At 43.6% G+C, this 27,886-nt stretch overlaps 2 protein-coding genes across 29 annotated transcripts in view; one reads left to right on the top strand and one right to left on the bottom strand.

Moving 5' to 3' along the window:
- Positions 1–14,054, top strand: part of LOC139421124 (supervillin-like) — a 34,613-nt gene extending 20,559 nt beyond the window's left edge. For 10 of the 25 annotated variants that reach the window (XM_071171705.1, XM_071171709.1, XM_071171694.1 and 7 more), the window contains 23 exons: positions 331–381; positions 576–638; positions 825–899; positions 985–1,141; positions 1,260–1,355; positions 1,449–1,529; positions 1,705–1,909; positions 2,058–2,230; positions 2,611–2,727; positions 2,848–2,984; positions 3,228–3,375; positions 4,292–4,437; positions 4,701–4,876; positions 4,975–5,113; positions 5,464–5,925; positions 6,134–6,236; positions 6,352–6,559; positions 6,670–6,803; positions 9,029–9,184; positions 9,694–9,837; positions 12,428–12,540; positions 12,777–12,932; positions 13,350–14,050. In XM_071171705.1, coding sequence (XP_071027806.1) covers positions 331–381; positions 576–638; positions 825–899; positions 985–1,141; positions 1,260–1,355; positions 1,449–1,529; positions 1,705–1,909; positions 2,058–2,230; positions 2,611–2,727; positions 2,848–2,984; positions 3,228–3,375; positions 4,292–4,437; positions 4,701–4,876; positions 4,975–5,113; positions 5,464–5,925; positions 6,134–6,236; positions 6,352–6,559; positions 6,670–6,803; positions 9,029–9,184; positions 9,694–9,837; positions 12,428–12,540; positions 12,777–12,932; positions 13,350–13,436 — 3,327 coding nt within the window. In that variant the 3' untranslated portion in view covers positions 13,437–14,050. Of the gene's footprint in view, positions 1–330; positions 382–575; positions 639–824; positions 900–984; positions 1,142–1,259; positions 1,356–1,448; positions 1,530–1,704; positions 1,910–2,057; positions 2,231–2,607; positions 2,728–2,847; positions 2,985–3,227; positions 3,376–4,291; positions 4,438–4,700; positions 4,877–4,974; positions 5,114–5,463; positions 5,926–6,133; positions 6,237–6,351; positions 6,560–6,669; positions 6,804–9,028; positions 9,185–9,693; positions 9,838–12,427; positions 12,541–12,776; positions 12,933–13,349 lie in introns of all 25 variants that reach the window. The other 15 variants (XM_071171711.1, XM_071171703.1, XM_071171708.1 and 12 more) reach the window with 4 other exon arrangements.
- A 1,744-nt stretch (positions 14,055–15,798) lies between these two features.
- Positions 15,799–22,857, bottom strand: LOC139422192 (transmembrane protein 98-like). 4 transcript variants are annotated; one of them, XM_071173354.1, is made up of 9 exons: positions 22,754–22,853; positions 22,328–22,375; positions 20,413–20,651; positions 19,939–20,010; positions 19,559–19,690; positions 19,317–19,350; positions 19,111–19,226; positions 18,954–19,013; positions 15,799–18,787 (listed from the first exon to the last, which is right to left on the bottom strand). In XM_071173354.1, the coding sequence occupies exons 3-9, from the start codon at positions 20,541–20,543 to the stop codon at positions 18,586–18,588; spliced, it is 747 nt and encodes a 248-aa protein (XP_071029455.1). In that variant the 5' UTR covers positions 20,544–20,651; positions 22,328–22,375; positions 22,754–22,853; the 3' UTR covers positions 15,799–18,585. The 4 variants fall into 4 exon arrangements, with proteins under 4 accessions (XP_071029455.1, XP_071029458.1, XP_071029457.1 ...); XM_071173357.1 differs by lacking the exon at positions 19,939–20,010 and having other exon boundaries at positions 18,431–18,787; positions 22,754–22,857; XM_071173356.1 differs by lacking the exons at positions 22,328–22,375; positions 22,754–22,853 and adding an exon at positions 21,340–21,399 and having other exon boundaries at positions 18,492–18,787.
- Between the last annotated feature and the right edge of the window lie 5,029 nt (positions 22,858–27,886).

Raw genomic sequence — 27,886 nt, 5'->3', positions numbered from 1 at the left:
GAATGGGCTGAATGGCTCTGAATGACATGGAATGTTAACAGATAGACTGAGATGCTTCCATGAACACCCCCTTGACCCAATTAGGCCCCCTTAGCTGGACAGTGTTGACAGTTCTCGTGGGTGGGTGTGTGTGTGTGTGTGTGTGTGTGTGTGTGTGTGTGTGTGTGTGTGTGTGTGTGTGTGTGTGTGTGTGTGTGAGAGACCTCCATACATTTTCTCATCGCTCTTCACCCTCTCTTTCTCCTGTTTGCCATCTCCTTTCACCTGCTCGCTCCTCTCACACTCTTTTTTTTCGGCTTTGCTGACCACACCCCCTCTCTTCTCCTGTAGGAAGACAATGAGATCTCCCATGATGCAACAGTCGTCAACCCTCAGTGCTGGGTAAGCGGAGTGCAGGCTCTGTGGCACCCTATTCCCTACATAGTGCAACTCATTGCCTACAAACCTCTGTGTTTGGTTATTTCAACCAAACTTATTACCCTGGTTTGTTGACTATGCTGCTCGTCCAAGTCATATCACATCTATTCTATTCTGTTCTACCCAATCCTGGGCTTATTCCTTTATCCTCCTCCCAGGTTCCTGTCTTTTCCTCTGTCTATTCTAACAGTACACCTCAATATGTCATGTGCTACAATCAGGTGAGTGTGTGTGCAAGCACCCGTTCAGGTGTGTGAGTGTGAAGTGTGTCCATTGCACGCCATTGCCCCTCAATAGTCCATTTAAATGTACTTGTTTGAGTGCTGTGATGTGAGTTGTGTTGATACTGCAATGAAACATGTTGATGTAGTTCCCCTTCATATATCCTGTTTTCTCTCCCTCCTCAGACCAGCTCTTCCTATGAGGCCCAGGAGGTCTCCTCTCCTACCCAGGTGTGCTCTCAGCCCCAATGGAGACAGAAGGTGACACATGCACACAAAAAAAACCACACACACATACTGGTAGGTGTTACTGTATGGCATCTGATCCCGCTCTCTGCCCATGCAGCAGACTAGACCAGTAGAAGCGGAGGAGCTGCCACAGGCGTCGGTGGCTGAGCGCATGAGAACCCTACAGGACAGCGAGGAGCAGTGGAAGACCAGAGGGAGAGGAGCCGCCAACGACTCAGCCCAGTACACTGTGGCCGGACGCATGGCGAAAAGAGGTGAGGTTTCCCTCTTTCTCCTTTTCTCTGTCTCTCTCTTTCTCTCGTTCTCTCTTTCTTTCTCTCCTTCTCTCTTTCTTTCCCTCACTCAGACCTGTGTGGGATTGTCCCATTGCAGGTTTGGTGACCCCTGTATCAGACATAGACGAGACCCCTCCATCTCACACTAAGAGACCCTCAACAGGAGCCACAGCAACAGCATGCCCATATGAAGGTAAACATACCCCATCCAGAAAAGAGAAAATATGTTTGTGTCTGGTTTGTGATTGTAGATCCTATCCATGACCTCTGGTTCTCCTCTCAACAGAGATCTCCAGTCACCCTGGGATGGAGGTGGACGAGGACACAAAGCTGGACAAACTGGATTCCATTGTGGACAGGTTGAATAGTACGTTTTATTATCTATTCTAGGATGATTTGTCCAAACCTCAGATTAAGAGAGGAAGTCTATCCACTAGTGTCTATTGTATCACTTACTGTGTTTTTCTCAGTGATGCTTTGAGTATCCTAATGAAGTAGAATACCTGTAACTTCTCTCATGTTGTCCCCCTCTCCTCCCCCAGCCGCTCCCCAGGACACGCCCCTGGAGGTGACCTCAGTGGGGGAGAAGGAGGTCATGACCCCTGATGACCAGGAGACATGTGGTGGTTTCTACAGGGAGGTGTCTCCCCACTCACCCGCCCTTGCCCTCCCTGCTGGGGCTGGAGCTGCCACTGGAACTGACCCAGAACAGGACCTGAGTGCCCTCTGCCGGACCAACACACCCATGTGAGTTTGGGGTGTGGGGAGGGGGGGGCTGTGTGTATGTGTTTACATGGACACTTCTATCTAATTGTATGAGTGTGTTCATTGCCTGTGTTTGTGTCTTAATGCCCCTTTGTGTTGTGTGGGTGTGTCTGTGTGTGTGTGTGTGCAGGCTGACATCAGAAGTAGCGCAGCACAGGCGGTCGGTGCGTCCGTCCCGTAGGACCCAGGGCTCCCGGAACCCTCTGCGTGCTCTGGCGGCCCGCGATGACATCAGACAGGACTTCATGGGAGAGAGAGTCACCATGGCTACCGTGAACACTAACAGGACACAAGTGGAGAAGTGTGAGTGATGTTAACATATACCAGAGATCTCTCTCTCTCTCTCTCTATATATATATATATATATATATATATATATATAATATATTTCTCTCTGTCTTTCTTCTCTCTCTCTCTCTGTCTTTCTCTCTCTCTCTCTCTCTGTCTTTTTCTCTCTCTCTCTCTCATTTTCTCTCTCTCTCTCTCTCTCTGTCTTTTTCTCTCTCTCTCTCTCTCTCTGTCTTTTTTTCTCTCTCTCTCTCTGTCTTTTTTCTCTCTCTCTCTCTCTCTCTCTCTCTCTCTCTCTCTCTCTCTCTCTTTTCTTTCATCAGTCTTCTTATATACTGTTTATGACTTTCTCATCTCTGATCTCTCTGTCCCATGTCTGTCCTGAACTCTAGCAGGTCTGGCCAGTACAGAGGACTTCAGTAACGTCCACCTTCGTGATGTCACTTCCACAGAATCAGTGAGGAACAGCAACAACTTGCCCATCAGCAACCTCATGCTCATTCACATCAAAGGTCAGCACATATTGTGTGTGTGTGTACGTGCATATGATTGCGTTTATGAGTGTGCATGTGTGTGTGTGGATACAAACTCTCTATTCAACATGTGTGTGTGTGTGTCTCATATGGTGCCAGGTTGGCATCATGTGCAAGTGCGTCTGGTGGAGCCCACAGCCAGGTCTCTGAACAGTGGAGACTGCTTCCTGCTGGTCACACCCACTCACTGCATCCTCTGGAGCGGAGAGTTCGCCAACGCCACAGAGAAAGCCAAGGTACGACTTCCACGCGACACACACATTGTATCACGTACTGACGGTCTACTCTCTAGATCCCTGTCTTGTATTGTTCATGAGGGATTCCCGTTGGGCGTCTTATTAGTCTGTAATTCAAACTATATATGACTTTTGAATAATATCATACATAACATTCTGCAGTTAAACACAATGTGAAGCCACTGGTTCATGTCCGTTATAAATGGTGATGATGTTTGCCTGTCTTCTGCTGTCTCTGTCCAGGCGTCAGACCTGGCCTCGTTGATCCAGACACAGGGGGACCTGGGCTGCCTGGCCTGTGAGGTCATCCACCTAGAGGAGGGGGTCAATACTGACAACAGCCTGGCCTCTGACTTCTGGAACCTTCTGGGAGGAAAGACACAATACAGAGGTCGGACTAGAACTAGTCACCAACCACTCTGTCACACACTCAGTAGACAAACTATGTGAAAATCCTATTAAAACAACCAGAACTCCCTTTTAGGTACGCCAGTCAGTCAGTCAGTCAGTCAACTAAGTCAGTCAGTCAGTCAACTAAGTCAGTCAGTCAGTCAGTCAACTAAGTCAGTCAGTCAGTCAGTCAACTAAGTCAGTCAGTCAGTCAGTAAACTAAGTCAGTCAGTCAGTAAACTAAGTCAGTCAGTCAGTAAACTAAGTCAGTCAGTCAGTCAGTAAACTAAGTCAGTCAGTCAGTCAGTAAACTAAGTCAGTCAGTCAGTCAGTAAACTAAGTCAGTCAGTCAGTCAGTAAACTAAGTCAGTCAGTCAGTCAGTAAACTAAGTCAGTCAGTCAGTCAGTAAACTAAGTCAGTCAGTCAGTCAGTAAACTAAGTCAGTCAGTCAGTCAGTCAGTAAACTAAGTCAGTCAGTCAGTCAGTCAGTCAGTAAACTAAGTCAGTCAGTCAGTCAGTCAGTAAACTAAGTCAGTCAGTCAGTCAGTAAACTAAGTCAGTCAGTAAACTAAGTCAGTCAGTCAGTCAGTCAGGAAACTAAGTCAGTCAGTCAGTAAACTAAGTCAGTCAGTCAGTCAGTCAGTCAGTCAGTAAACTACAAGTCAGTCCAGTCAGTCAGTCAGTAAGCAAAGTTAGTCAGTCAGTCAGTAAACTATAAGTCAGTCCAGTCAGTCAGTAAACAAAGTTAGTCAAACAGGCAGTAAACTAAGTAATTAAGTAAGTCAGTCAGTAAGTAAGTAAGTCAGTCAGTAAGTAAGAAACCAAGAACGTAAGTATGCAAGCAACCAGTAAGTGGCCATTTGCATCTGTCTTTGTGTACTGTAGGTGTGATCGTATATGTGTGTGTTCCCTGTAGGAGCGGGAGCCCCAGAAGAGGATGAGCTGTATGAGAGTGGGGTGGTGGAGTCTAACTGTTTGTACAGGCTGGTGGAGAACAGACTGGTACCCCATGAGCAGGCCTGGGCAGCCATCCCTACTGTCTCCCTACTGGGATCCACTGAGGTCAGTCCCTCCCCTGGATCCCCCTGTGTGTTTCTGTGGCTTCTCAGCCATTGCTGCCTTGGTGCTACATATCAATCAATGGGTTTTAAACTCAATACAAAGATTATAAACTGGAATGCCATCTGTCAACTCGTGTGTGTGATTTTCAACACTACAGATAGAATCTGATCTCTGAATGGCACTCTCTCTCTCTGCCTCTGTCTCTCTGTCTCTCTTCTGTCTCTCTGTCTCGGTCTCTGTTTGTTCCCTTGTCTCTCTACCAGGCCCTGGTGTTTGACTTTGGCAGCGAGGTGTACCTGTGGCATGGGAAGGATGTTGCCTCTGGTGACAGGAGTGTGGCTGTACAGCTGGCCCAGCAGGTGTGGGGTGGTCCCTACGACTACAGCAACTGTAGGGTCAACCCACTGGACCCCACACACTGCAACCCCAGCATACAGCCGTAGGTACACACCACACAGGCGCTTACATAGTAAAATACCTAATTTAAATACATACTGTTGTATTCATTGATACATTATGTGTGTGATTTGTGTACAGGCAAGGTGAAAGACGGCCCAACTGGGCCCTGTTTGGCTGTGTCTCTGAGCACAAGGAGACAGCCCTCTTCAGGGAGAAGTTTCTGGACTGGGCTGCAGATAAGGAGGAGACGGCTGCAATGGTGGTAGAGGAGGCACAGGTTAGTTAGAGAAAGATTAAATCAAATTGTATTTGTCACGTGCTAAATACAACAGCTGTAGACTTTACCGTGAAATGCTTACTTACAAGCCCTTAACCAACATAACGTTTGAAGAAAAATAGGAGTCAACTAAAGTAAAAAAAAAAAATGTAAAAAAAGAAACAATAAAATACTAATAACGAGGCTATATACAGGGGATACCGGTCCCGAGTCAATGTGCGAAACACATGACTCAAAGCCAAATAGGACCCATCCTGTACAGATTCAGAGTGACTGTGAGAAAGATGCCTGGTCTTCTTTGACTGTATTTCTCCTCTCCCTTCCTCTCTCTACTGTGTCTCTCTGTGCAGACTGCCATGCCAGTGTGGCCCCAGCAGAGTCCCCTGCCCCAGCAGCCCCAGCAGCAGATAGAGTGTGTGTCTCTGTGTGCGTGCGATGCCAAGGCGCTGGTGGCAGGGCAGGGGGTGGCGCTGCCAGGGGACGGGGTGGTCTCTACAGTCCTGGAGGGGGTGGACGTTCAGAGGGGGCATGGGGTCGTACCCCTGGAGGACGGGCGGCAGGTGGAGCTGAGCACTGTTGCCGTGGATACCTGGCACATTCAGGAGTTTGAGGACAGCGAGGCTCAGCTGGAGAGCCCAGGGCAGCTGCATGAAGGAGACACGTACCTGATCCGCTGGACCTATACTCTCAGCCCAGTGGATGAAAGCGGGCAGCCTGGGAGGGAGTGCTCTGCTGTCTTCATCTGGCAGGGCCGGCACTCCAGTAACAATGGGCGAGGCGCGTCTGCACTCAGGAGTCATGAGGGAACACAGGTGGGTGGTTCTTCCAATTAAACTCTTAAACCACCCATAGCCTCAATTAAAACCATAGAGTCACATATAGAACATGCAAGTTATAGGATGTCTATGGTTAAACCTGCCTAGCATTTCAGAGGCCTGAGTTTAACCAGTGTTATTGCTGTTGAGTACAGTTGGCTCTCTGACTGATGTTTCTACCTGTGTTGTTGTTGTCCTGTTGAAGGTGAGGGTGCCTCAGGGGCAGGAGCCTCCGTGTTTCCTTCAGCTCTTCCAGGGAGGTCTGGTCATCCACAAAGGCTGCCGAGCGGACACCACCAACAACACAGGTGGGATATTACCTTGGCTTTACCTCCTCTGATTTAGGTGGTGTGTGTGTCTGGTTGTGTGTCTGTGTTCTGCATAGATGTGTGTTCCTAACTGCACTCTCTCTGTGTCTTGTAGGGGTCTGGCGTCTGTTCTGTGTGCGTGGGGAGCTGCCTGAGGAGGCCAGTCTGCTGGAGGTGGACTGTAGCTGTGGCGGCCTGCGCTCCCGAGGTTCTCTCATACTGCTCAACGGTCAACAGGGGGCGCTCTACCTGTGGTACGGCTGTAAGGTCCACGCCAGCTCCCGGGAGGCGGGCAAGAGGGCTGTGGAGCGACTCACTCAGATGTAAGTCTCCCTTCATGGATGTGTTATTGTGCTTCTGTCTATATTCATTCGTTGGAATGCAAACAGTATTAATACGTGGTTATGTGTGCTTTCTGCTGTCTCTGTGTTAGGTGCCCTCCTGAACTGGGCCTCAGCAGTGATAGCCTTTCGAGGGTGCAGGAAGTGGAGGAAGGGGCGGAGCCTGTGGAGTTCTGGAACGCTATTGGGCAGCAGGACAGGAAGACCTATGACTGCATGCTGCAAGGTACTGAACACACCTCTCAGTTCCTGTTCATACCTAAACAAAACACACCTCTCAGCTCCTGTTCATACCTGAACAAAACACGCCTCTCAGCTCCTGTTCATACCTGAACAAAACACGCCTCTCAGCTCCTGTTCATACCTGAACAGAACACACCTCTCAGCTCCTGTTCATACCTGAACAAAACACACCTCTCACCTCCTGTTCATACCTGAACAAAACACACCTCTCAGCTCCTGTTCATACCTGAACAAAACACACCTCTCAGCTCCTGTTCATACCTGAACAAAACACACCTCTCAGCTCCTGTTCATACCTGAACAAAACACACCTTCAAATACAGTGCCGTGAAAAAGTATTTGCCCCCTTTCTAATTTTCTCTATTTTGCATATTTTTGATACTGAATGTTATCAGATCTTCAAGCAAAACCTAATATTAGATAAAGGGAACCTGAGTGAACAAATAACACAACAATGACATAGTTATTTCATGTATTTAATAAACCAGGTTATGCAACACACAATGCCCCTGTGTGAAAAAGTCATTGCCCCCTTACACTCAATTACTGGTTTGGCCACATTTAGCTACAATGACTCCAAGCAAACGCTTCCTGTAGTTTTTGATCAGTCACTCGCATCGCTGTGGAGGAACTTTGGCCCACTCTTTCATGCAGAACTGCTGAAACTCAGCAATATTTGTGGGTGTTCAAGCATGGACTGCTCATTTCAAGTCTTGCCACAACATCTCAATTGGGATTAGGTCTGGACTAGGCAATTGCAAAACGTAAAATGTGTTGCTTTTTAGCCATTTTCGTGTAGACTTGCTTATGTGTTTTGGATCATTGTCGTGCAGCATGACTCATCTGTGCTTCAGCTCACAGACAGATGGCCTGAGATTCCCCTGTAGAATTCTCTGATACAGAGCGGAATTCCTCCAGGACCTGAGTCAGCGAAGCATCCCCAAACCATCACACTACTGCCACAATGCATGACCTTTGGTATGAGGCTCTTACTGTGGAATGCAGTGTTTGGTTTTAGCCAGACATGATGGAACCCATGTCGTCCAAAAAGTTAGACTTTTGAATCATCTGTCCATAAAACATTCTTCCAAGAGTCTAGAGGATCATCCAGGTGCTTCCAGGTGCTTCCTGCTCCCGAGGCAGCAGCTACACTTCCTGGGGTCCAAAGCACCCACATTACATATAAAACAGTGAACTATGTTTGTACTGAATGAGCTAAAGATAAAACAGGACATCATATAACATCCCTACACCACCACATATCCACAACACAAAATGTTCACTACCACCATACAACAATATCACAATGTTATGCGTATGCGTGTGTGTACCGCACAGTCCCCGCTGTGTATTTCTACCTGTGCCTGCTTTTTAAATCTGATTCTACTGCTTGCATCAGTTACCTGATGTAGAATAGAGTTCCATGTAGTCATGGCTCTATGTAGACATGTATTAGAGACTTCTACAGGAGGTCAGGCCATCCATCTGTGAGCTGAAGCTGAAGAGCAGCTGGGTCATGCAGCAAGACAATGATCCAAAACACACAATCGAGTCTACACGAAAATGGCTAAAAAGCAACAAATTTGAAGTTTTGAAATGGCCTAGTCAAAGTCCAGACCTAATCCCAATTGAGATGTTGTGGCAGGACTTGAAACGAGCAGTCCATGCTTGAAAACCCACAAATGTTGCTGAGTTAAAGAAGTTCTGCATGGAAGAGTGGGCCAAAATTCCTCCACAGCGATGTGAGAGACTGATCAACAACTACAGGAAGCATTTGGTTGCAGTCAATGTGGCACAACCAGTTATTGAGTGTAAGGGGGAAATTACTTTTTCACACAGGGGAATTGGATGCTGCACGACTTTGTTAATTAAATATATACAATAAGTTTACATTTTTTTGTTGTTTGTAAACTCAGGTTCCTTTTATATAATATTAGGTTTTGATTGAAGATCTGACAACATTCAATACTAAAAATATTCAAAAGTAGAGAAAATTACAAAGGGGGCACGTACCTTTTCACAGAACTGTATTTAACAGAATACCTGAATGCTCAGATTAACCTGAACAGATATCCCAGCCCAAATGTCTTCTTTTTAAATTAACACACATATGACTAATGTAAGAAGGTGTACACCAGCTGAACCTGACTGAGTGCTGGAAGGTTGAGAGGTTGATGTGATGAGATGCTGTGTGTTGTTATATCTCAGATCCAGGGAAGTATAACTTCACGCCACGCCTCTTCCATCTGAGCGGCCGTTCCGGAACCTTCCAAGGGGAGGAGCTGCAGAGCCCTGCACGGTTGCCAGGGGTTGTCATGGCGATGCCCTTTATCCAGGAGAGCCTGTACTTTGTGCCACAGCCAGGTGAGTGTCCACTCAAAGCCCAAACACACACATGTATGCATGCACGCACTCATAAACACAACTTCCATTGTTATCACGAGGACTCGAGGTACAAAACACTCACCTAATATCCCTCCTTTTCTTTCCCTTTCTCACTGTTTCTCTCTCTCTCCCTCTCGCTCGCTGTTTCTCTCTCTCGCTCTCCCTCTCTCGCTCGCTGTTTCTCTCTCTCTCCCTCTCTCTCTCTCTCCCTCTCTCTCTGTCGCTCACTGTCTCTCTCTCTCTCTCTAACTCTCTCTCCCTCTCTTTCTCTCTTGCTATTTCTCTCTCTCTCTCGCTCACTGTCTCTCTCTCTCTCTCTCTCTCTCTCCCTCTAACTCACTCTCTCTCTCTTTCTCTCTCTCTCTCTCCCTCTCTTTCTCGCTCGCTGTTTCTCTCTCTCTCCCTCTCTCTCTCGCTCACTGTCTCTCTCTCTCTCCCTCACTCTCTCTCTCTCTCTCTCTCTCTCTCTCTCTCTCATCCCTCTCCAGCCCTGTTCCTGCTGGATAACTGTATGGAGCTGTATCTGTGGCATGCAGGTGAGCCTGAGGACAGTCAGACCACTGGCTCAGCCTGTATCCGCTGGGCGAATGAGAGGAGGTGTGCCATGCAGACAGTGCTCCACTACTGCAAAGGTGAGAGCATGTAGACAAAGCAGGGCAGCAAATAGAATATACATTTTTTATTTGACCTTTATTTATCCAGGTTTTTCTCATTAAGATAACATCTCTTTTCCAAGAGAGACCTGGTCCAATAGCAGCAGGGGGAACAACGTTTCAGACAAAACAACTTACATACACTAACACAACATTGAACAAAACTATAAACACACAGTACAACAAAAACATTTTACTTGACTAAAAACAGCTGTCCTAAAGACAATTACACTCTTCTATGATATATACATCGATCAAGTGTTTTAACTCCACCAACGAAACAAGATCATCAAATTTTTAAATGTTCAGGAGAGTTCCTGGACCATGGAGCTAAGTAACTAAAACTATTTCTACCATGACCTGTTCTAATTTTTGGTACTGTTAGAAGCAAATGAGAATGGGACTGTAATTGATATTTATTTACAGACCTGACTAAAAAAAGAACAGAGATAAAATGGCATTTTACCCAATATGGCCTTTATAAATCAGTGTATACCAGTGTTTAAGCCTACGCAAGGTCAATGACGACCAGCCAACAGCGCTGTAGAGATCACAATGATGTTAGACATTTTTGATTTGTAATGAACCTGAGGGCTGCATGATACACTGAATCTAGTGCTCTCAGGGTAGTGTTTGAGGCCTGCATATATACATATATATATATATATATAACATCACTAAAATCTAAAACCGCCAGTAATGTACATTGTACCAGCTCCTTCCTGGCCTCAAAAGAAAAACAAGCCTTAAACCGGTATTAAAAACCTATTCTCAGCTTGAGCTTCCTTATGAAGTTCATTACATGCACAGTGAAGCTCAGCTTATCATCAACCCACACACACAAATATTTGTACACTTTAACTTGCTCTATAGTATGTTCTGCCAATGCAGCAATGACATGATTAGTAACATGCCTGACATTTGAAAATGGCATGCATTTTGTTTTACCTGAATTTAGAACCAGCTTTAAATCAAACAGATTCTGTTGTATGATGTTAAATGCTATTTGGGCATTTTCAAAAGCCAAAGATAAACTACTACCACTTGAATAAAGATCAGTGTCATCTGCATAAAAATGAACATCCGCTGTTTCAATAAGATCCCCAATGTTGTTGATTTACAAAATGAACAACAGTGGGCCCAAAATAGTACCTTGCGGAACACCTGAGCACACCTCTATAGATTTACAACCATCTGTCATTGCCCATTGTGTACGATTTGATAGGTGATTTATAAACCAGTCTAGAGCATGACCAGTAATTCCACAACATTTGAACCTTTGCACTAACACAGCATGGTCCACGGTGTCAAAAGCCTTTGACAAATCAATAAAGACAGACACACAATGTAACTTCTTATCAAGAGCATAGTGGATGTCATTTAAAACCTTCAATGTTGCTGAAACAGTGCTGTGGCCAGACCTAAAACCAGATTGCATTCCATTTAAAATGTTGTTTTCTTGGAAGTAGGCCATTAGCTGCCTACTAACTAAGGACTCCAGTACCTTAGACAGTACAGACAATTTTGATATAGTTGTCAAGTAGCGAAGGATCTCCACCTTTCAGGAGAGGCAGTACAAAAGCAGATTTCCTTAACGTTAAGCGTGAGCTTAAACATACATGTTAAGCGTTGAGCAATGATGTCTGCAGATATGTGCAGGAAGCGGGGGTCTAGTTCATCAGGGTCGGGGGATTTTTTCCATCAATTTCTTTCAAGGTTTTACACACTTCTGAAACAGAGAAGGATGAAAAGGAGAACCTGGTGAAGGAGTGCACAGAGGTGTCAGGTAAACTCATAGGGCTCAATTATACCTTTGACCTTTTCAAATAAACTGCCTGCATCTAAAAAAATGCAGATTCAAGGCTTTCAGAATGGAGTTTCTCTCAGTTACAATCTGTGTGCCTACCAACAATTGTTTGGGAAGCTGTGTATCTTTTTTGCACTCCAAACCTTTCACTCCTTTTCAGAATTTGGATGGATAATTTAAATTATGTGAAGTAGATTTCAGGTAGTGGTCTGCTTTCAATTTATGGATCATAGCCACACCCATATTTCGAAGACGTTTAAAAGTCATCCAATCATCTGCCAAACCAGTCCCTTTTTTCTTTAGCCCACATAGCATTTAGTTCCCTTATGATTTTTGTAAGTTCTTTTGTAAACCAAGGGTTCTCTCTGCCCTTAATCTTGATTTTTTTTTAAAGGGGCATGCCTATTGCATACATCCTGGAATGCGTTGTGGAAGTAAGAAACGGCTAGTTCAACATCAGGGATGAATTCCATCTATTCCATTCAATGCTAGATACATCATGTAAAAAACCTTGATTGTTTAGATCTGGGGTACCCTATGAGGTCCAGAGTACTGCTGGTAATTACACCCACCTGGTGTCCTAGGTCCAAATCAGTCCTTGATTAGAGGGGAAGAACAAGTTAAAAAAGCAGTGGAACTGACTTCGAGGTCCACATTTTAATCTGAGTTGTTTAGATGGAGTGTGTCGGGGATATGCTGTAGTTAGGGGTTAAGTTGCTCTGTGGTTCTCTGACGGTTTGGGGTGTGTTGGCGGTGTTTCAGAGAGGAACCCGAGGCGCCCCCTTCAGGCCTACCTCATCCAGGACGGAGTAGAACCCCTCACCTTCACCAACGTTTTCCCTCGCTGGGAGAAGAGACCCACACCCACCACACAGGTACAGGAAAAGAGGACTAATTCGTCCTCCTCCTCATAATAATTTTCATTATCAAAAATAGCATCTGTACGCATCAGTAGCATCATCTGTGATAACTTCACAACAGCAGAAAGCACAGTTCAGTATTATCTGGTTGGGTAAAGACTGTTGTGTCATAGCAACACCACAGTCTTTGTCTTTCAAAGTCAGGTATGTTTTAGATTTAGATATGCTGACTTGTGAATGCTGTTGTCCAGGGGGAGGCCGGGCGGGTCAAGCTGACCTTGGTGCAGGACGCCCTGGCCCAGCTCAGTAAGACCCAGTACCCCCTAGAGGAGCTGCTGCAGACCCCTCTTCCCGAGGGAGTGGACCCCCAGCGCCTGGAGATATACCTCTCCGACCACGACTTCCAGGTTGACACACAAACACGCTTGTCCTGCGTGGCTCAGTTGGTAGAGCATGACCCTTGCAACGTCACGATAATGGGTTTGATTCCCACTGGGGCCACTCATATGAAAGTGTATGCACGAACTATGTATGCACACTTTGGATACATTCGTCTGCTGCATGTTTTGTACAGTATTATGACGTTATATAAAACAGAGTGCAGCTACACCTGACAGCCACTAGGGCGCACCACTAACGTCTTAATGGTGTGGCCAATTGAAACATCTTCTTGTGGTAGTCTCAAGATGATAAAAACAATGTGAAGTATGTAGGTTTCTATGTAAATATTTCACAAAACGTTCATCCCTAAGACCAGTGAGTGCTTGCTTTTCTCCAGTATCCTACAGTATCTGAAGTAATGTCTGTTTGTTTATATGTTTCAGACTATTTTGAAGATGAAGAGAGATGAATATGACTCCCTCCCAAACTGGAAACAAGTCAGCCTGAAAAAAAGCAAAGGACTCTATTGAAAACCTAAACAAACACAAAAAGATACCATTTTATTTATGTCAACATATCCCGAGGAGAAAATGTTTTTGTATTTTCTATTTTTAAGAGAATGATATTTCCCGTTCGGGTGATGACAAATCGTGTACAGTGTTTTCTTAGTATCTTAGTATCTAGTTCTTGTATTTAAGTTGTATCTGTGTGTCTTCTTTAAGTATGGTGCTTTAGGGCCTTATTCGTTCTCAGCCAATCGCTCTCGCTTGCAGAGAGACAAGACTGCCTATACCGTCAAACAGCAGGACAACCATCCTTCTCCCCAATCAATCAACTGGATCCATTTTCTTATTCCTAGAGTTTACATGAGTGTGTGGTTTTCTTACGGACTGTGGATTCCCTCAGAAATGTTAACTAAAAAGAAGAAGAAACAGCATTACACATTTTCCTATGAAACTTTAATTTACCTGTACAAATCAATGAAGGGGGAAAAAAAAGAGAAAGGTGAAAAGGGCAGGAGATAAGGAAACATCACTAACGAACGGTGGGTGGGGAGGAGAAAACACAGGAGAGCTTACATACAAAAGCAATCAATTGTAATAAAACGACGGGAACCAGGAAAATAAAGGGAGTGGCCACTTTTTTCATGTTTCATCTCAATCAATATCATTCCATCACAGCTCTGCTTATCTGATGTAGGCTGCAGTTATACTGGCAGTCTTCTCTTAGGCTGAATTTCAGAGCTTGAATTATTTGACTCCGGGTTCTAAGTAGCAGTGTATTGATCTGAGTAAGAGTGTATTGATCTGAGTAGCAGTGTATTGCTCTGAGTAAGAGTGTATTGCTCTGAGTATCAGTGTATTGCTCTAAGTAAGAGTGTATTGCTCTGAGTATCAGTGTATTGCTCTAAGTATCAGTGTATTGCTCTGAGTATCAGTGTATTGCTCTAAGTAAGAGTGTATTGCTCTAAGTAGCAGTGTATTGCTCTGAGTAGCAGTGTATTGCTCTGAGTAGCAGTGTATTGCTCTATGTAGCAGTGTATTGCTCTATGTAGCAGTATATTGCTCTAAGAGTGTATTGCTCTGAGTAGCAGTGTATTGCTCTGAGTAGCAGTGTATTGCTCTGAGTAGCAGTGTATTGCTCTGAGTAGCAGTGTATTGCTCTGAGTAGCAGTGTATTGCTCTGAGTAGCAGTGTATTGCTCTGAGTAGCAGTGTATTGCTCTGAGTAGCAGTGTATTGCTCTGAGTAGCAGTGTATTGCTCTAAGAGTGTATTTCTCTAAATAAGAGTATATTGCTCTGAGTAGTAGTGTATTGATCTGAGTAGCAGTGTATTGCTCTAAGTAAGAGTGTATTGCTCTAAGAGTATATGTCTCTAAATAAGAGTGTATTGATCTGAGTATCAGTGTATTGCTCTATGTAGCAGTGTATTGCTCTATGTAGCAGTATATTGCTCTAAGAGTGTATTGCTCTGAGTAGCAGTGTATTGCTCTGAGTAGCAGTGTATTGCTCTGAGTAGCAGTGTATTGCTCTGAGTAGCAGTGTATTGCTCTGAGTAGCAGTGTATTGCTCTGAGTAGCAGTGTATTGCTCTGAGTAGCAGTGTATTGCTCTGAGTAGCAGTGTATTGCTCTAAGAGTGTATTTCTCTAAATAAGAGTATATTGCTCTGAGTAGTAGTGTATTGATCTGAGTAGCAGTGTATTGCTCTAAGTAAGAGTGTATTGCTCTAAGAGTATATTTCTCTAAATAAGAGTGTATTGCTCTGAGTAGCAGTGTATTGCTCTGAGTAGTAGTGTATTGATCTGAGTAGCAGTGTATTTCTCTGAGTAGTAGTGTATTTCTCTAAGTAAGAGTGTATTGCTCTGAGTAAGAGTGTATTGCTCTGAGTAGCAGTGTATTGATCTGAGTATCAGTGTATTGCTCTATGTAGCAGTATATTTCTCTAAGTAAGAGTGTATTTCTCTAAGTAAGAGTGCATTGATCTGAGTAAGAGTGTATTGATCTGAGTAAGAGTGTATTGATCTGAGTAAGAGTGTATTGATCTGAGTAAGAGTGTATTGATCTGAGTAAGAGTGTATTGCTCTGAGTAAGAGTGTATTGCTCTGAGAGTGTATTGCTCTGAGTAAGAGTGTATTGCTCTGAGTAGCAGTATATTTCTCTAAGTAAGAGTGTATTTCTCTAAGTAAGAGTGCATTGATCTGAGTAAGAGTGTATTGATCTGAGTAAGAGTGTATTGATCTGAGTAAGAGTGTATTGCTCTGAGTAAGAGTGTATTGCTCTGAGAGAGTGTATTGCTCTGAGAGAGTGTATTGCTCTGAGTAAGAGTGTATTGCTCTGAGTAAGAGTGTATTGCTCTGAGTAGCAGTGTATTGCTCTGAGTAGCAGTGTATTGATCTGAGTATCAGTGTATTGCTCTATGTAGCAGTGTATTGCTCTATGTAGCAGTGTATTGCTCTATGTTGCAGTATATTGCTCTAAGAGTGTATTGCTCTGAGTAGCAGTGTATTGCTCTGAGTAGCAGTGTATTGCTCTGAGTAGCAGTGTATTGCTCTGAGTAGCAGTGTATTGCTCTGAGTAGCAGTGTATTGCTCTGAGTAGCAGTGTATTGCTCTGAGTAGCAGTGTATTGCTCTAAGAGTGTATTTCTCTAAATAAGAGTATATTGCTCTGAGTAGTAGTGTATTGATCTGAGTAGCAGTGTATTGCTCTAAGTAAGAGTGTATTGCTCTAAGAGTATATTTCTCTAAATAAGAGTGTATTGCTCTGAGTAGCAGTGTATTGCTCTGAGTAGTAGTGTATTGATCTGAGTAAGAGTGTATTGATCTGAGTAGCAGTGTATTTCTCTGAGTAGCAGTATATTTCTCTGAGTAGTAGTGTATTTCTCTAAGTAAGAGTGTATTGCTCTGAGTAAGAGTGTATTGATCTGAGTAAGAGTGTATTGATCTGAGTAAGAGTGTATTGATCTGAGTAAGAGTGTATTGCTCTGAGTAGCAGTGTATTGCTCTGAGTAGCAGTGTATTGCTCTGAGTAGCAGTGCATTGCTCTCAGTAAGAGTGTATTGCTCTATGTAGCAGTGTATTGCTCTAAGTAGCAGTGTATTGCTCTAAGTATCAGTATATTGCTCTAAGAGTGTATTGCTCTGAGTAGCAGTGTATTGCTCTGAGTAGCAGTGTATTGCTCTGAGTAGCAGTGTATTGCTCTGAGTAGCAGTGTATTGCTCTGAGTAGCAGTGTATTGCTCTGAGTAGCAGTGTATTGCTCTGAGTAGCAGTGTATTGCTCTAAGAGTATATTGCTCTGAGTAGTAGTGTATTGATCTGAGTAGCAGTGTATTTCTCTGAGTAGTAGTGTACTGCTCTAAGTAAGAGTGTATTTCTCTAAGTAAGAGTGTATTGATCTGAGTAAGAGTGTATTGATCTGAGTAAGAGTGTATTGATCTGAGTAAGAGTGTATTGCTCTGAGTAAGAGTGTATTGATCTGAGTAAGAGTGTATTGCTCTGAGTAAGAGTGTATTGCTCTGAGTAAGAGTGTATTGCTCTGAGTAAGAGTGTATTGCTCTGAGTAAGAGTGTATTGCTCTGAGTAAGAGTGTATTGCTCTGAGTAAGAGTGTATTGCTCTGAGTAAGAGTGTATTGCTCTGAGTAAGAGTGTATTGCTCTGAGTAAGAGTGTATTGCTCTGAGTAAGAGTGTATTGCTCTGAGTAAGAGTGTATTGATCTGAGTAAGAGTGTATTGCTCTGAGTAGCAGTGTATTGCTCTGAGTATCAGTGTATTGCTCTGAGTAGCAATGTATTGCTCTATGTAGCAGTGTATTGCTCTAAGTATCAGTATATTGCTCTAAGAGTGTATTGCTCTGAGTAGCAGTGTATTGCTCTGAGTAGCAGTGTATTGCTCTGAGTAGCAGTGTATTGCTCTGAGTAGCAGTGTATTGCTCTGAGTAGCAGTGTATTGCTCTAAATAAGAGTATATTGCTCTGAGTAGTAGTGTATTGATCTGAGTAGCAGTGTATTGATCTGAGTAGCAGTGTATTGCTCTAAGAGTATATTTCTCTAAATAAGAGTGTATTGCTCTGAGTAGCAGTGTATTGCTCTGAGTAGCAGTGTATTGCTCTGAGTAGTAGTGTATTGATCTGAGTAGCAGTGTATTGCTCTGAGTAGTAGTGTATTGATCTGAGTAGCAGTGTATTTCTCTAAGTAAGAGTGTATTGATCTGAGTAAGAGTGTATTGATCTGAGTAAGAGTGTATTGCTCTGAGTAAGAGTGTATTGCTCTGAGTAGCAGTGTATTGCTCTGAGTAGCAGTGCATTGCTCTCAGTAAGAGTGTATTTCTCTAAGTAAGAGTGTATTGCTCTGAGTAGTAGTGTATTGATCTGAGTAGCAGTGTATTGATCTGAGTAGCAGTGTATTGATCTGAGTAGCAGTGTATTGCTCTGAGTAGCAGTGTATTGCTCTGAGTAAGAGTGTATTGCTCTGAGTAAGAGTGTATTGCTCTGAGTAAGAGTGTATTGCTCTAAGTAAGAGTGTATTGCTCTGAGTAGGTGTGCATGTATTTCCCAGGCCTTTGGTCCTATTGGGTGTCCAGGGTTTTCCCCCACATGGATTAGTCTGACTAAATGTAAGCTTCCATGTGACTGTGCACTCCTAACGGGGTGGATTATAGCTCACCGCTGGGAGATGGAAGACACCCAGGAAGGAATGTCAAGGGGGCAGTCGTCCATGACAACAACTACACACAAGCCTGTCTCAGTGAGCTCTCCACTTACAATACAATCTGAGTCTGAGAGTGTAACATAAAATCTATATAAATCCTAATCATAACATACATTATGGTTATACATAACTATATACAAAACCAGAAACATGGTAAAAGTGAAAGGATCAAGAGCAAAATAGCACAAGGATCTGGCAACCCATCCTTTTCTAAAACCAGCTCTATTCTATTATCTAGCAACCCATCTGTATGTAAATCAGCACAGAACAACAGTGAGAAAGATCATTGGGAATGTGTGTTTTGGGAATGTGTTGAGTTTTTTTAATTGTGTGTTTATCAAGCATTGTGTATGCGTGAGAATGTGCCCGAGATGTGCATTAATGTGTCTATTTGTATGAGTGTAGGAGTGTATGTGCCTGCTTGCCTATGTGAATGTGTGCGTGCATGTGTGTATGTACATGTCTGCGTGTTCTAGATAGCCTGCTCTCTCTGCACGTCTATTCCAGGTAGACTCCGTTCTGGTTCAGACGCTAGCGCCGCCTCCCGCAGCACCACCATGTGATCCTCAGCGGCGTGCAGTGATTGGTCGATCCAGTCCATGCTGCCAGACATGTGACAGGCGTTGCGTGTCACCAGCACCAGGTGACTGACTGACAGGAGGAGGGCGGTGGCCCTGAGGGGACAAAATAGACAAAGGACATTTAGAATTTCTCCATCAGAGACTTCTTAATCATATGAGTTCCATCAGCAGAACTATGGTCTATATTGTCCCAGCTATCTTTGTCCCCTCAAACCATTATAAATGATGTCATCTAACAAAAGCAAACTTCATTAGGTACCTGGCATCAAGAAGTATGGGGTCCAGGGGAGGGTACATTGACCGCACAACGTCATCCACCCTACAGACACACACGGGATGATGGGAGGTGATGAAGGACGAAGCACGGTCAGATAATTTAAGGGTTATGTGATAGCACTGTATAACCTGACAGTTACCTCGGACTGATGCGTTTAGCCACAGTGATGATGTCACTGAGGCTGGCTGGAGCTTTCACCTTAGCGCCTGAGCCCATTGTCATGGCAACCAGCTTTTCAGTCAGGGTGTGGCAGATCTGCCAATGGAGAGAGTGTGTAAATATCCTTGAGTTAGATCGTAATGAAAACGATGTATTCGTGCAGGGTGTACAGCACATAGACATTACCTTTAAGATGGAGATACAATGTGAAACCAATCCACTGTTAGAGAAAGAGAGAAAAGCTGTAAATAAGGGTTCATTTTGTTTGTATGATCATGTCAGAGATCTATCACTTATTTGAACTTGATGATGTTACGCTCATGTTAAAGTTATTACTCTCGTAACCACGGAAGGCTATATATACGAATAGCTACAACAGCTGGCCTGATCTACTCCTGGCACATGTCAGTGTCACATGGCAGACATACGAGGCGTCCTCGATCCAGTCCTCGTTCTCCAGGATGGCCTCGATGTGAGGGTTGGTGATGACCACGTCGTCCAGCTCCAGCTCAGACGGCTCACTCTGGGTCTCCATGGCACCGATCAGGTCAACACTGGGTCTGTGGGGAAGGAGAGAAGTTCTGATGAAGGGAAGAGAGAGCGAGTGTGTGTGTGAGAGAGAAAGGGAGGGAATGTGTACTGAGTAGGTGTGTGAGAGGGAGGGTATGTATTCTGAATAGAAGCGTGTGTGTGTGTGTGTATGAAAGAGAGGTAACGCGAGCGAGAGAGTGAGACAGAGAAATATTACTGGCTCTAGAACTTTGCCCCTGTATGTTGACTTAGTATTAATCTTGTGTATCGTTTTGACCTTCGTGCTGTGAAGTCGCTCTGTTCAATCCATAGACTTATAGCTTCAAACCAGCAGGTCAGTCCATTGGGCCTGGGTAAGAGTGGGATACAGTTGAATCAGCTATATCCAGGACCCCTTACCACCACCTAATGCATTGTAGGGCCTAGGCCACAAACCCCATCAATAGGGCCAAGAGTTTTCCTTGTCTGGACAAACTCAGGGCACTACCCATAACCACCCAAAATGCCACTGTCCCCTCCCCCTCCCAGATGAAGCTTGCTAGGCATACTAGGCACGGCTAGGAGTAAGGCCCTAACCCTGACGACCCAAGATGCCACTGTCCCCTCCCTCCCCCTCCCAGATGAAGCTAGCTAGGCATACTAGGCACGGCTAGGAGTAAGGCCCTAACCCTGACGACCTAAGATGCCACTGTTCCCTCCCTCCCCCTCCCAGATGTATTGTATGTAGCTAGTAGGTATACTAGGCACTGACTTGGAGTTGAAGTGGTGCAGCAGGTGGTGGGGGTGGCAGTAGCGGTGTCGACACACCACCACCAGGGCAATGAAGGAGGCCAGGAAGATGGTGGCCAGCACCCCAATGGCCACGATCACCACCGTCTCCATGGCGACGACGGGTCCCAGGGCGTCGGCAGTCGGCAACAGGGGGAGAGAAAGGTGTTTCTGACCAGGGTTCTGGTTGTCTGGGCTTGGTGATTATGGCTGGTCGCTCATCTGTGGAGGAGTTGGTCATTAGTGGTTGGTAGTTTAGTAGTTACAAATAGTTGATTTCTAGACGTATGGTTACATCTTAAAGACGCTTTAGCTGAGAAGCCATCTGAAAACGACATACTTCAACTTCCATTTCGACCATGTGCAACTACGTAGTTAGATATAGCCTACTTCACAAACCACAGAGAACATGCCCTGTGACGTGGCTACTAAATATGAAACACCTCCAAAACAAACAAAACTCAGAACTTTATCTGAACTCATTGAAAGCTATCAGCGGACAAGCCCTTTGTGTTTGCTTCGTTTACTGTAGCAGAGTACATACTGTCCATGAATACAACACAGTTAGTTGATCATAACATCTGAATCTCAACCTAAAATAATATAATCAGACATTATAGGAAGAGATGAACTTATCATTGCATGTTTTTTTTCTTCCGGTGCGTCCACATCCTACAAGAAACCCACGTCAACTGATGTGAATGCTTTATAACCTATTTCAGATCCAAAACCAGAGTTTCTCGAAAGCTTTTAATCAGAGTCATGTGAGCTGTTTACGGTGTACTGTGAGTGTTGTGTTTTTGGTATCGGACGTACTTTATGACTCGCTGTTCAGGATCCAAATGTACACACAGCAAAAATAAACCCATATCCTTTCAAAAGAAACTATATCCATTGTCTACCCTCTTACCCTTTTGGGGTTCTCGGGTCCTAGTTGTGCGAACCTGGAATGTACTTCTGATGGTCTTACCACAGTGAGTAGTTTTCACACAGGATGTGTCAAACAAAGACTACACAAAATACAGTACCTGTCCTCTGCCTAGTGTAGTCACTCATTAACCTAGCCTTGCCCTACCTGGGAGCCTAATGTGTGCGTGTGAGTCTCACTACTACTATAAGAGGCCATGAGCAGAAAGACAAATTTACTTATGGTACAGCATAATAGCTTTGTAGTGAGTTGGCACTCATACGGTGGAGAGACACCATTGAAACACAGCTTTTGTGCAGTCACTATGGGCAACGGAATTACCGAATTATAACATTCCCAACCAGCATTTTGATCCAGATGATTATATGAGATTCTGCTTTGGAATGTTGTAATTCTTTAAGCAGATTAATTTGCAGCACACTGGCTGTATCATACAGTTCTTTCGCCGCTCTCTTTCAATCAATCCTTTTGGACTCCTTTTCTGTTCAAAGGCCTCTGGTTTCAGAGGCCCTCACTCAGGGTGGAGTTTTGACTGGTTTCTCCACACGTTTCCATTGCAAAAAGATGATTTGATAGACAGATAACTGTTTTATTCTGTAATTTTGGCCAGATCCACTATTCATTAACCCGACCAGCCCTACCAGCCTATAGTGTGCCATGCGTAACATTGTAGTACTTCAATTTAATACATCCTTCAACCATCTGACCAAAGAATATTCTGTGGTCACCATCTTTGATTCTTATGTAGTGAGACACAGTAGACTAGAGCCTGGAGACATTTTGTAGGCTTAATGTAAACACCTCTGTGCTCCCTCACAAAGGGCCACATTCTGTTCCAGATTGCAGTTCCCACACCCCCAAATTCACTACAGCAGCAATGTTGATGATGGAATAGTGAGAAAGGGGTGCATCCAGTCATTTGAGGAATATCTGCAATGTGAGACCAAGCTCTTTAAAAACAAAGATTTACCTGAATCGAGTTGAATTTGCAACTACAGATCATTCATGGAACAATGTTCTGCAAAAAAAAAGCAACAGAGCCTCATCTCATCATCCCCAATCTTTGAAATAATACATGTTTGAAATGAATACATACATAATGATAAATAGATATTTCTATTCACTAGTCAGAGTTACAGTTTCCCAGTTGTGTTGTGGTTAACTTCCTACATATCAGAACTGCATTTGCAATATTTGCAGAATTGTTAGTGAACCCCAAATAACCCCCCAAATCGTTATTGTTCCTCAAGGAACAGTTCAATTTCATAGAGTAATACAATTAATTCAATTAATTCCCCCCAACCTAATATAATTCACACTTGCATCATCCTATTCTGAATACGGAAAGTAAACTAAACACACCTATCATAAATGAGTTGGAGAATAATAGACTTACCTATACATTTTGTCCGTTTTCTTGAATTATAGCTTTGAGAAACAAAGCACCTTTTCCTCAAGGCGAGCGGAGATGGCACCGACCTCTCCAAAACGGGAACGCGCACAGGCCATACGTGAACGGCTCAGCACTGAGCAGGCAGCCGGTGAGTGAGTAGTGATGGAAGTTCGCCTAACTTTGCAAGAGTGAACTCAAATTAGCAGTGCCGTGCATGAGCAAATGATTACGGTTTCGCGCGCGCAAGAATGTATGGTCTGCTTGCTGAAATACTTTGTTTGTAACCGGCTAAGAAATAGGCCTAGTTTATGTATACAGGGTTTATAGACATGCACAAGATTTAACCTGTAAAAAATACATTTTGTAATAATTTTAAAAAAGTTTATAATCAGAGATGTGGTTTATATCTGAGACTTTATTATGTGACATCAGCCAGGCTAACCACTTGGAGTCTGATTAAACTATAGAAATGAACTTCGTTGTAACCAGACTCTCATCGAACCCACGGGCCCTTCAGAGGTGATAAATAATTAGGTTTATAGTTTACTGTTAGGCTACCTTTTTGACGTTATTGACCAATATGTCTTCAGTACTAGGCCTCACTTGTAAGACCGATTAATTCGCTATATACAGCCTATTAGCATCAGATAGGTAGAGTATTATTATCATAACATTCATGTGTTTTGGTAAAATGTTTGATAACTCTAGAATGCATGCGTTTTTTGTTTTACCATTAATATAGGCCATTAATAAAAAATGCCACATTTAACAGATCTTCAAAAACCCGCTAGAGGGCGTGCCCGTCCATCAGATCTCGGAAGCCTACATCTTTTGGAGGACTGAAAGGTAAGCTTTGAATAAAAAAAAGAACAATCATTAGCTAAATGGAGGGGAGCATGTCAGTAAATATAGTCGTAACATTATGGCTAGGGTTACACACTCCCTGAATCAATTATGAAATCAAATACATGCAAGCCATAGGTTCAATGGTTGAAGACTCGTCAAACCCTTGTCTTCAGGTATCAAGTAGAAAATTCTTAATAAAAAAAATATATATTAATAGTTTTATTTAGTAGTTAACTGGGCCTTTAATAGTCCTCTATTAGTGGACGATGTATCGTCTGCAGCACCAGCGAGGGCAAAAAGATTAGTCCCCACCCCGTTGGAGGAAAAAATGTACAGCACTCCCAGGCCCAAATTACTTCCTGCGGCTACACCTAAAGTCCATTGAGACAAGAAAGATAGTGTAATGAACAGTCAGATAGCCCTCTGTAGCTCAGTTGGTAGAGCAGGGATCATCAACCGATTTTTACTTGAGGGGATGGTCAGGTGGCCGGAACATAATTTCAAATAATTTGTTTTGACCGCAAGAAGCACAAACAGATATAATATTTGGCTAAAATAGAATTTCAAACCTTGCTTACATTTGTATATGATCACATATATCTCTCTATAATGTGTGGGAATACTTTGAAACAGATTTCCTCAATTAAAACCACTTGGATCTGATTTGCTCCTGTTTTTACAGTCTCTAATGTCCCAAAAAATATATAATACAAATAAAACACTTTTTTTTTTTTTTCAGAAAACTTGGGGGGGGGGGGGGGCAAATAAAACACTGGCCTGCATGCTGCCAGTTGGGGAACCCTGTGGTAGAGCATGGTTCTTGCAATGCCAGGATAGTAGGTTCGATTCCCGGGACCACCCTTACGTGAAATGTACAGTATGCACGCATGACTGTTACTTGCATTGGGTAAAACCATCTTGCATATATTTATATATTATAACCCTGCTACGACCCCACTAAAAGGGTCTGGCCCCTTGATCTCACAGAATAGGCACTGAGGATTATAGACACATAGCTCTTTGTGATCGATCTCTGTGGGTTGCTTTTGTTTGTCGTCTCTCCGCTAATGCTGCTGTGCTACTCCTACCTCGAGTGTGTAATGACAGTATCCTGTGCACCAGATAGCAGTGATGGAGATAATAATAGGCTAGCTACCCTTATGTCTGTTTCCTGCAATAAAGTAAGGTGCTCTTTGCAGAGACTATGGCTGGTTAGAGTGTTTACTCCTCTGTTCCTATCAGAATAATGTGTTATGGTGGAGTGGCAGCTAGTGCAGGAGTGTGCAGGCAAGCAAACCCTACAATTCCAGCATATCATATGTAGTTTGAGTTTGAATAACCCTGGCACAAAATGAAAAAGAATCAATGAAAACACATTCTGGTACACTAGTTCAAGAGAAGCACCTTGTGTTTTCAGCGGGAATGTAACATAGTTGTGTGTAACAGAAGCAGGGTGATTCCATGCCAGCAGGAGCGGAATATATTTTGGATATCAGATTGTTCTGGCAATTCTCACAAAAAAAACTTCATTGGGGGAAATTGTGTTTGAAATGCTTTTTACATTTGTATCACAATTTGTTTTTGAAAATGATGATGAAAGTGGCCATTTCAGGCGCCTTTTAGACCTACAGTATGCATGCCCTCCAGTAAGACCCTATGATCTGTGAACCGTACATGATACAGACAACATCTTGGTGTCATTATACTCCTTATACTATCCTCTATGTCAAAATAAAAAAGCATTGTTTTTTAAAATATTTATATTAATATTTTTCATGTTGAATAAATTCATGTGAACATTTTTATTTCAGAATATAGACATACTCCATATTTTACTGCACACCGAGATGTTGTCTGTGTTCTGTACGGTTCACAGATTATAGGGTCTTCCAGGAGGCATGTTTACTGTAGGTCTAAAAGGGGCCTAAAATGGCCACTTTCATCATGATTTTCTAAACATGGTTTGTGATAAAAATGAAGTTCCTATGTGAGAATTACCAAAACAATCTCAGATACCCAGAATATTTTCCGCTGCTGTGGAATCGCCCAGCAGAATGATGGCCGGGTGTAGTTGTCACCTGATGGTAGTAGGGAATATAAATGGTTCACTCCACAATACACACATCCATCTCAGGCCACAGCCCATTACCTCACATTAAGGGCATCTACACTGTACACTCAAGCAGTACACTGTACACTCAAATAGTAACAGGTTCCTCTCGGCACCCAGAACTCATGTGCTGTTGGCCATTTACTCGATTTCAAAATGAGAGTCATGAGAGACTACATACAGGTGTACCCTCCCTGTACAGTTCCGCTAACCGGAAAGTAAGTTTCCCCTTTATCACCCCATGTTCAGTATTACTCTGAGCAGGCTTTGAGACCTCTGAGACCTCTGACCTCTCACCTCAGAGTGCGTAGTGTTAATAGAATCCTCAGCCAGAGAGCTGTGCAGCAGTAGTCGTGATTATAGCAGGAGTAGTCAGTCAGCAGCTGCTGTGTGAACATAACAGCAGATCCAATCTCCTGCTAACAGTTAGAGGGGGAGAGAAGGAAAAAGAGAGCGAGAAGGAGAGAGAGAGGGAGAGGGAGTGGCAGAGCGAGAGAGAGAGAAAGGGAGAGAGAATTGAATGGAAATTGAGAGAGAGAGATCGTTACAACACTGTATATGAACATAATATGTCATTTGAAATGTCTTTATTCTTTTGGAACTTTTCTGAGTGTAACGATTACTGTTCATGTTTTATCTATTTCACTTGCTTTAGCAATGTAACGTATAACTTAGAGCTGCAGATATATTACTGTGCAAAGGTCATGTTTTATCTATTTCACTTGCTTTAGCAATGTTTCCCACTCCAATAAAGCCTCTTGAATTGAATTAAGAGAGAGCCTGGCTCTGACTGTTGTTTAATTGAACTATTTGCTGTCATAAAACTGACTCCAACCCTGGTCCTGGCCTTGCTGCACATACACCAGGAAGCGTTGTGCGGTAAAGCCTTGAAAATGGAGCATGTAATGAGTATGACTTATTTCTGACGGAGTTAGAAACGGAGCATGGTGATTTGCCTTATCACACAGAGGAGCTGCAGATATAGTGTGACCATAGAAATTTGTCCTGTTGAAAATTAAAGATTACTGACAGACCATAGAGGAAGTTGAGAGTAGTGCAACTTATCTCTCTGTGGTAGCTAGCCCTGTTGGAGACTAGAGGATGCAGTAGAAATGGCCAGGTATGGTCTTGTTGTCTGGGCTTTTGATATGCCAACCTGTAAGACTCGCTCTCTCTCTCTCATTCTCTCTCTCTCTCAGGACAGGGCATTGCTTTTTACTGGTGACTGGTTGTACTGTACTATTTAAACAACATTTTTTTACTTTCTCCCCAATTGGTAGTTACAGTCTTGTCCCATTGCTGCAACTCCCCTATGGACTCGGGAGAGGCAAAGATCGCGAGCCATGTGTCCTTCGAAACACAACCCTGCCAAGCCACACGGCATCTTGACACACTGCTCGCTTAACCCAGAAGAACCAATGTGTCAGAGGAAACACTGTCCAGCTGGCGACCTAAGTCAATTTACTAGCTTTGAGCTTACTAGAGTTCAATTGGATATGGAAATCCAGGCCAGCAACTCCTCCCCTAACAACACTGGCCCAATTGTGCGCCTTCTCATGGGTCTCCCGGTCGCAGCTAGCTGTGACACAGCCTGGGATTAAACCTGGGTCTGTAGTGATGCCTCAAGCACTGCAATGTCTCAGACAACTGTGCCACTCGGGAGGCTCTAGTGCACTATTTTTGACTAGGGTCCTTAAGCCCTGTGATCTCTCTTCTCTCTCTGCATCACACAATTCAGACCCACATCAGGGCACAGGACTGGGCTCAGTGTGAAATGGATGCTGGGTGCTGTTTGTTAGATTGCCTCAGCGTGGTTTGCCTCCATCACACACTATTTAGACATTTTGATATTGATTAGTTACAGTTGTTTTGAGTTAGACTTCCTGTAGTTCTTAGAAAAGTAGCCATTGCTGCTAAAGCCTGACAGATATGCTTTTTTGGGTCCGATACCGATTATTTTTGGGGGCAAAACTTACCGATACCGATATATCTGTTAGTATACTGTTTTACAGCAGGGAAATTAAAGTGTCATTTTACACACTGAATTTTCATAAATTGTCCTCCAAAAAATAAATGGTCCAATAATTATGCTTCAAATGTTGTTTTCGTACATTGTGACAATAATGACACATCATGAGAATGACCTCAAGTGTTCAGATAAACATGAGATTCCCTTTTTC

Source organism: Oncorhynchus clarkii, chromosome 12 (assembly GCF_045791955.1).
Source record: "Oncorhynchus clarkii lewisi isolate Uvic-CL-2024 chromosome 12, UVic_Ocla_1.0, whole genome shotgun sequence".
Classification (NCBI taxonomy): domain Eukaryota; kingdom Metazoa; phylum Chordata; class Actinopteri; order Salmoniformes; family Salmonidae; genus Oncorhynchus; species Oncorhynchus clarkii.
This window is presented reverse-complemented; position numbering and strand designations above follow the sequence as displayed.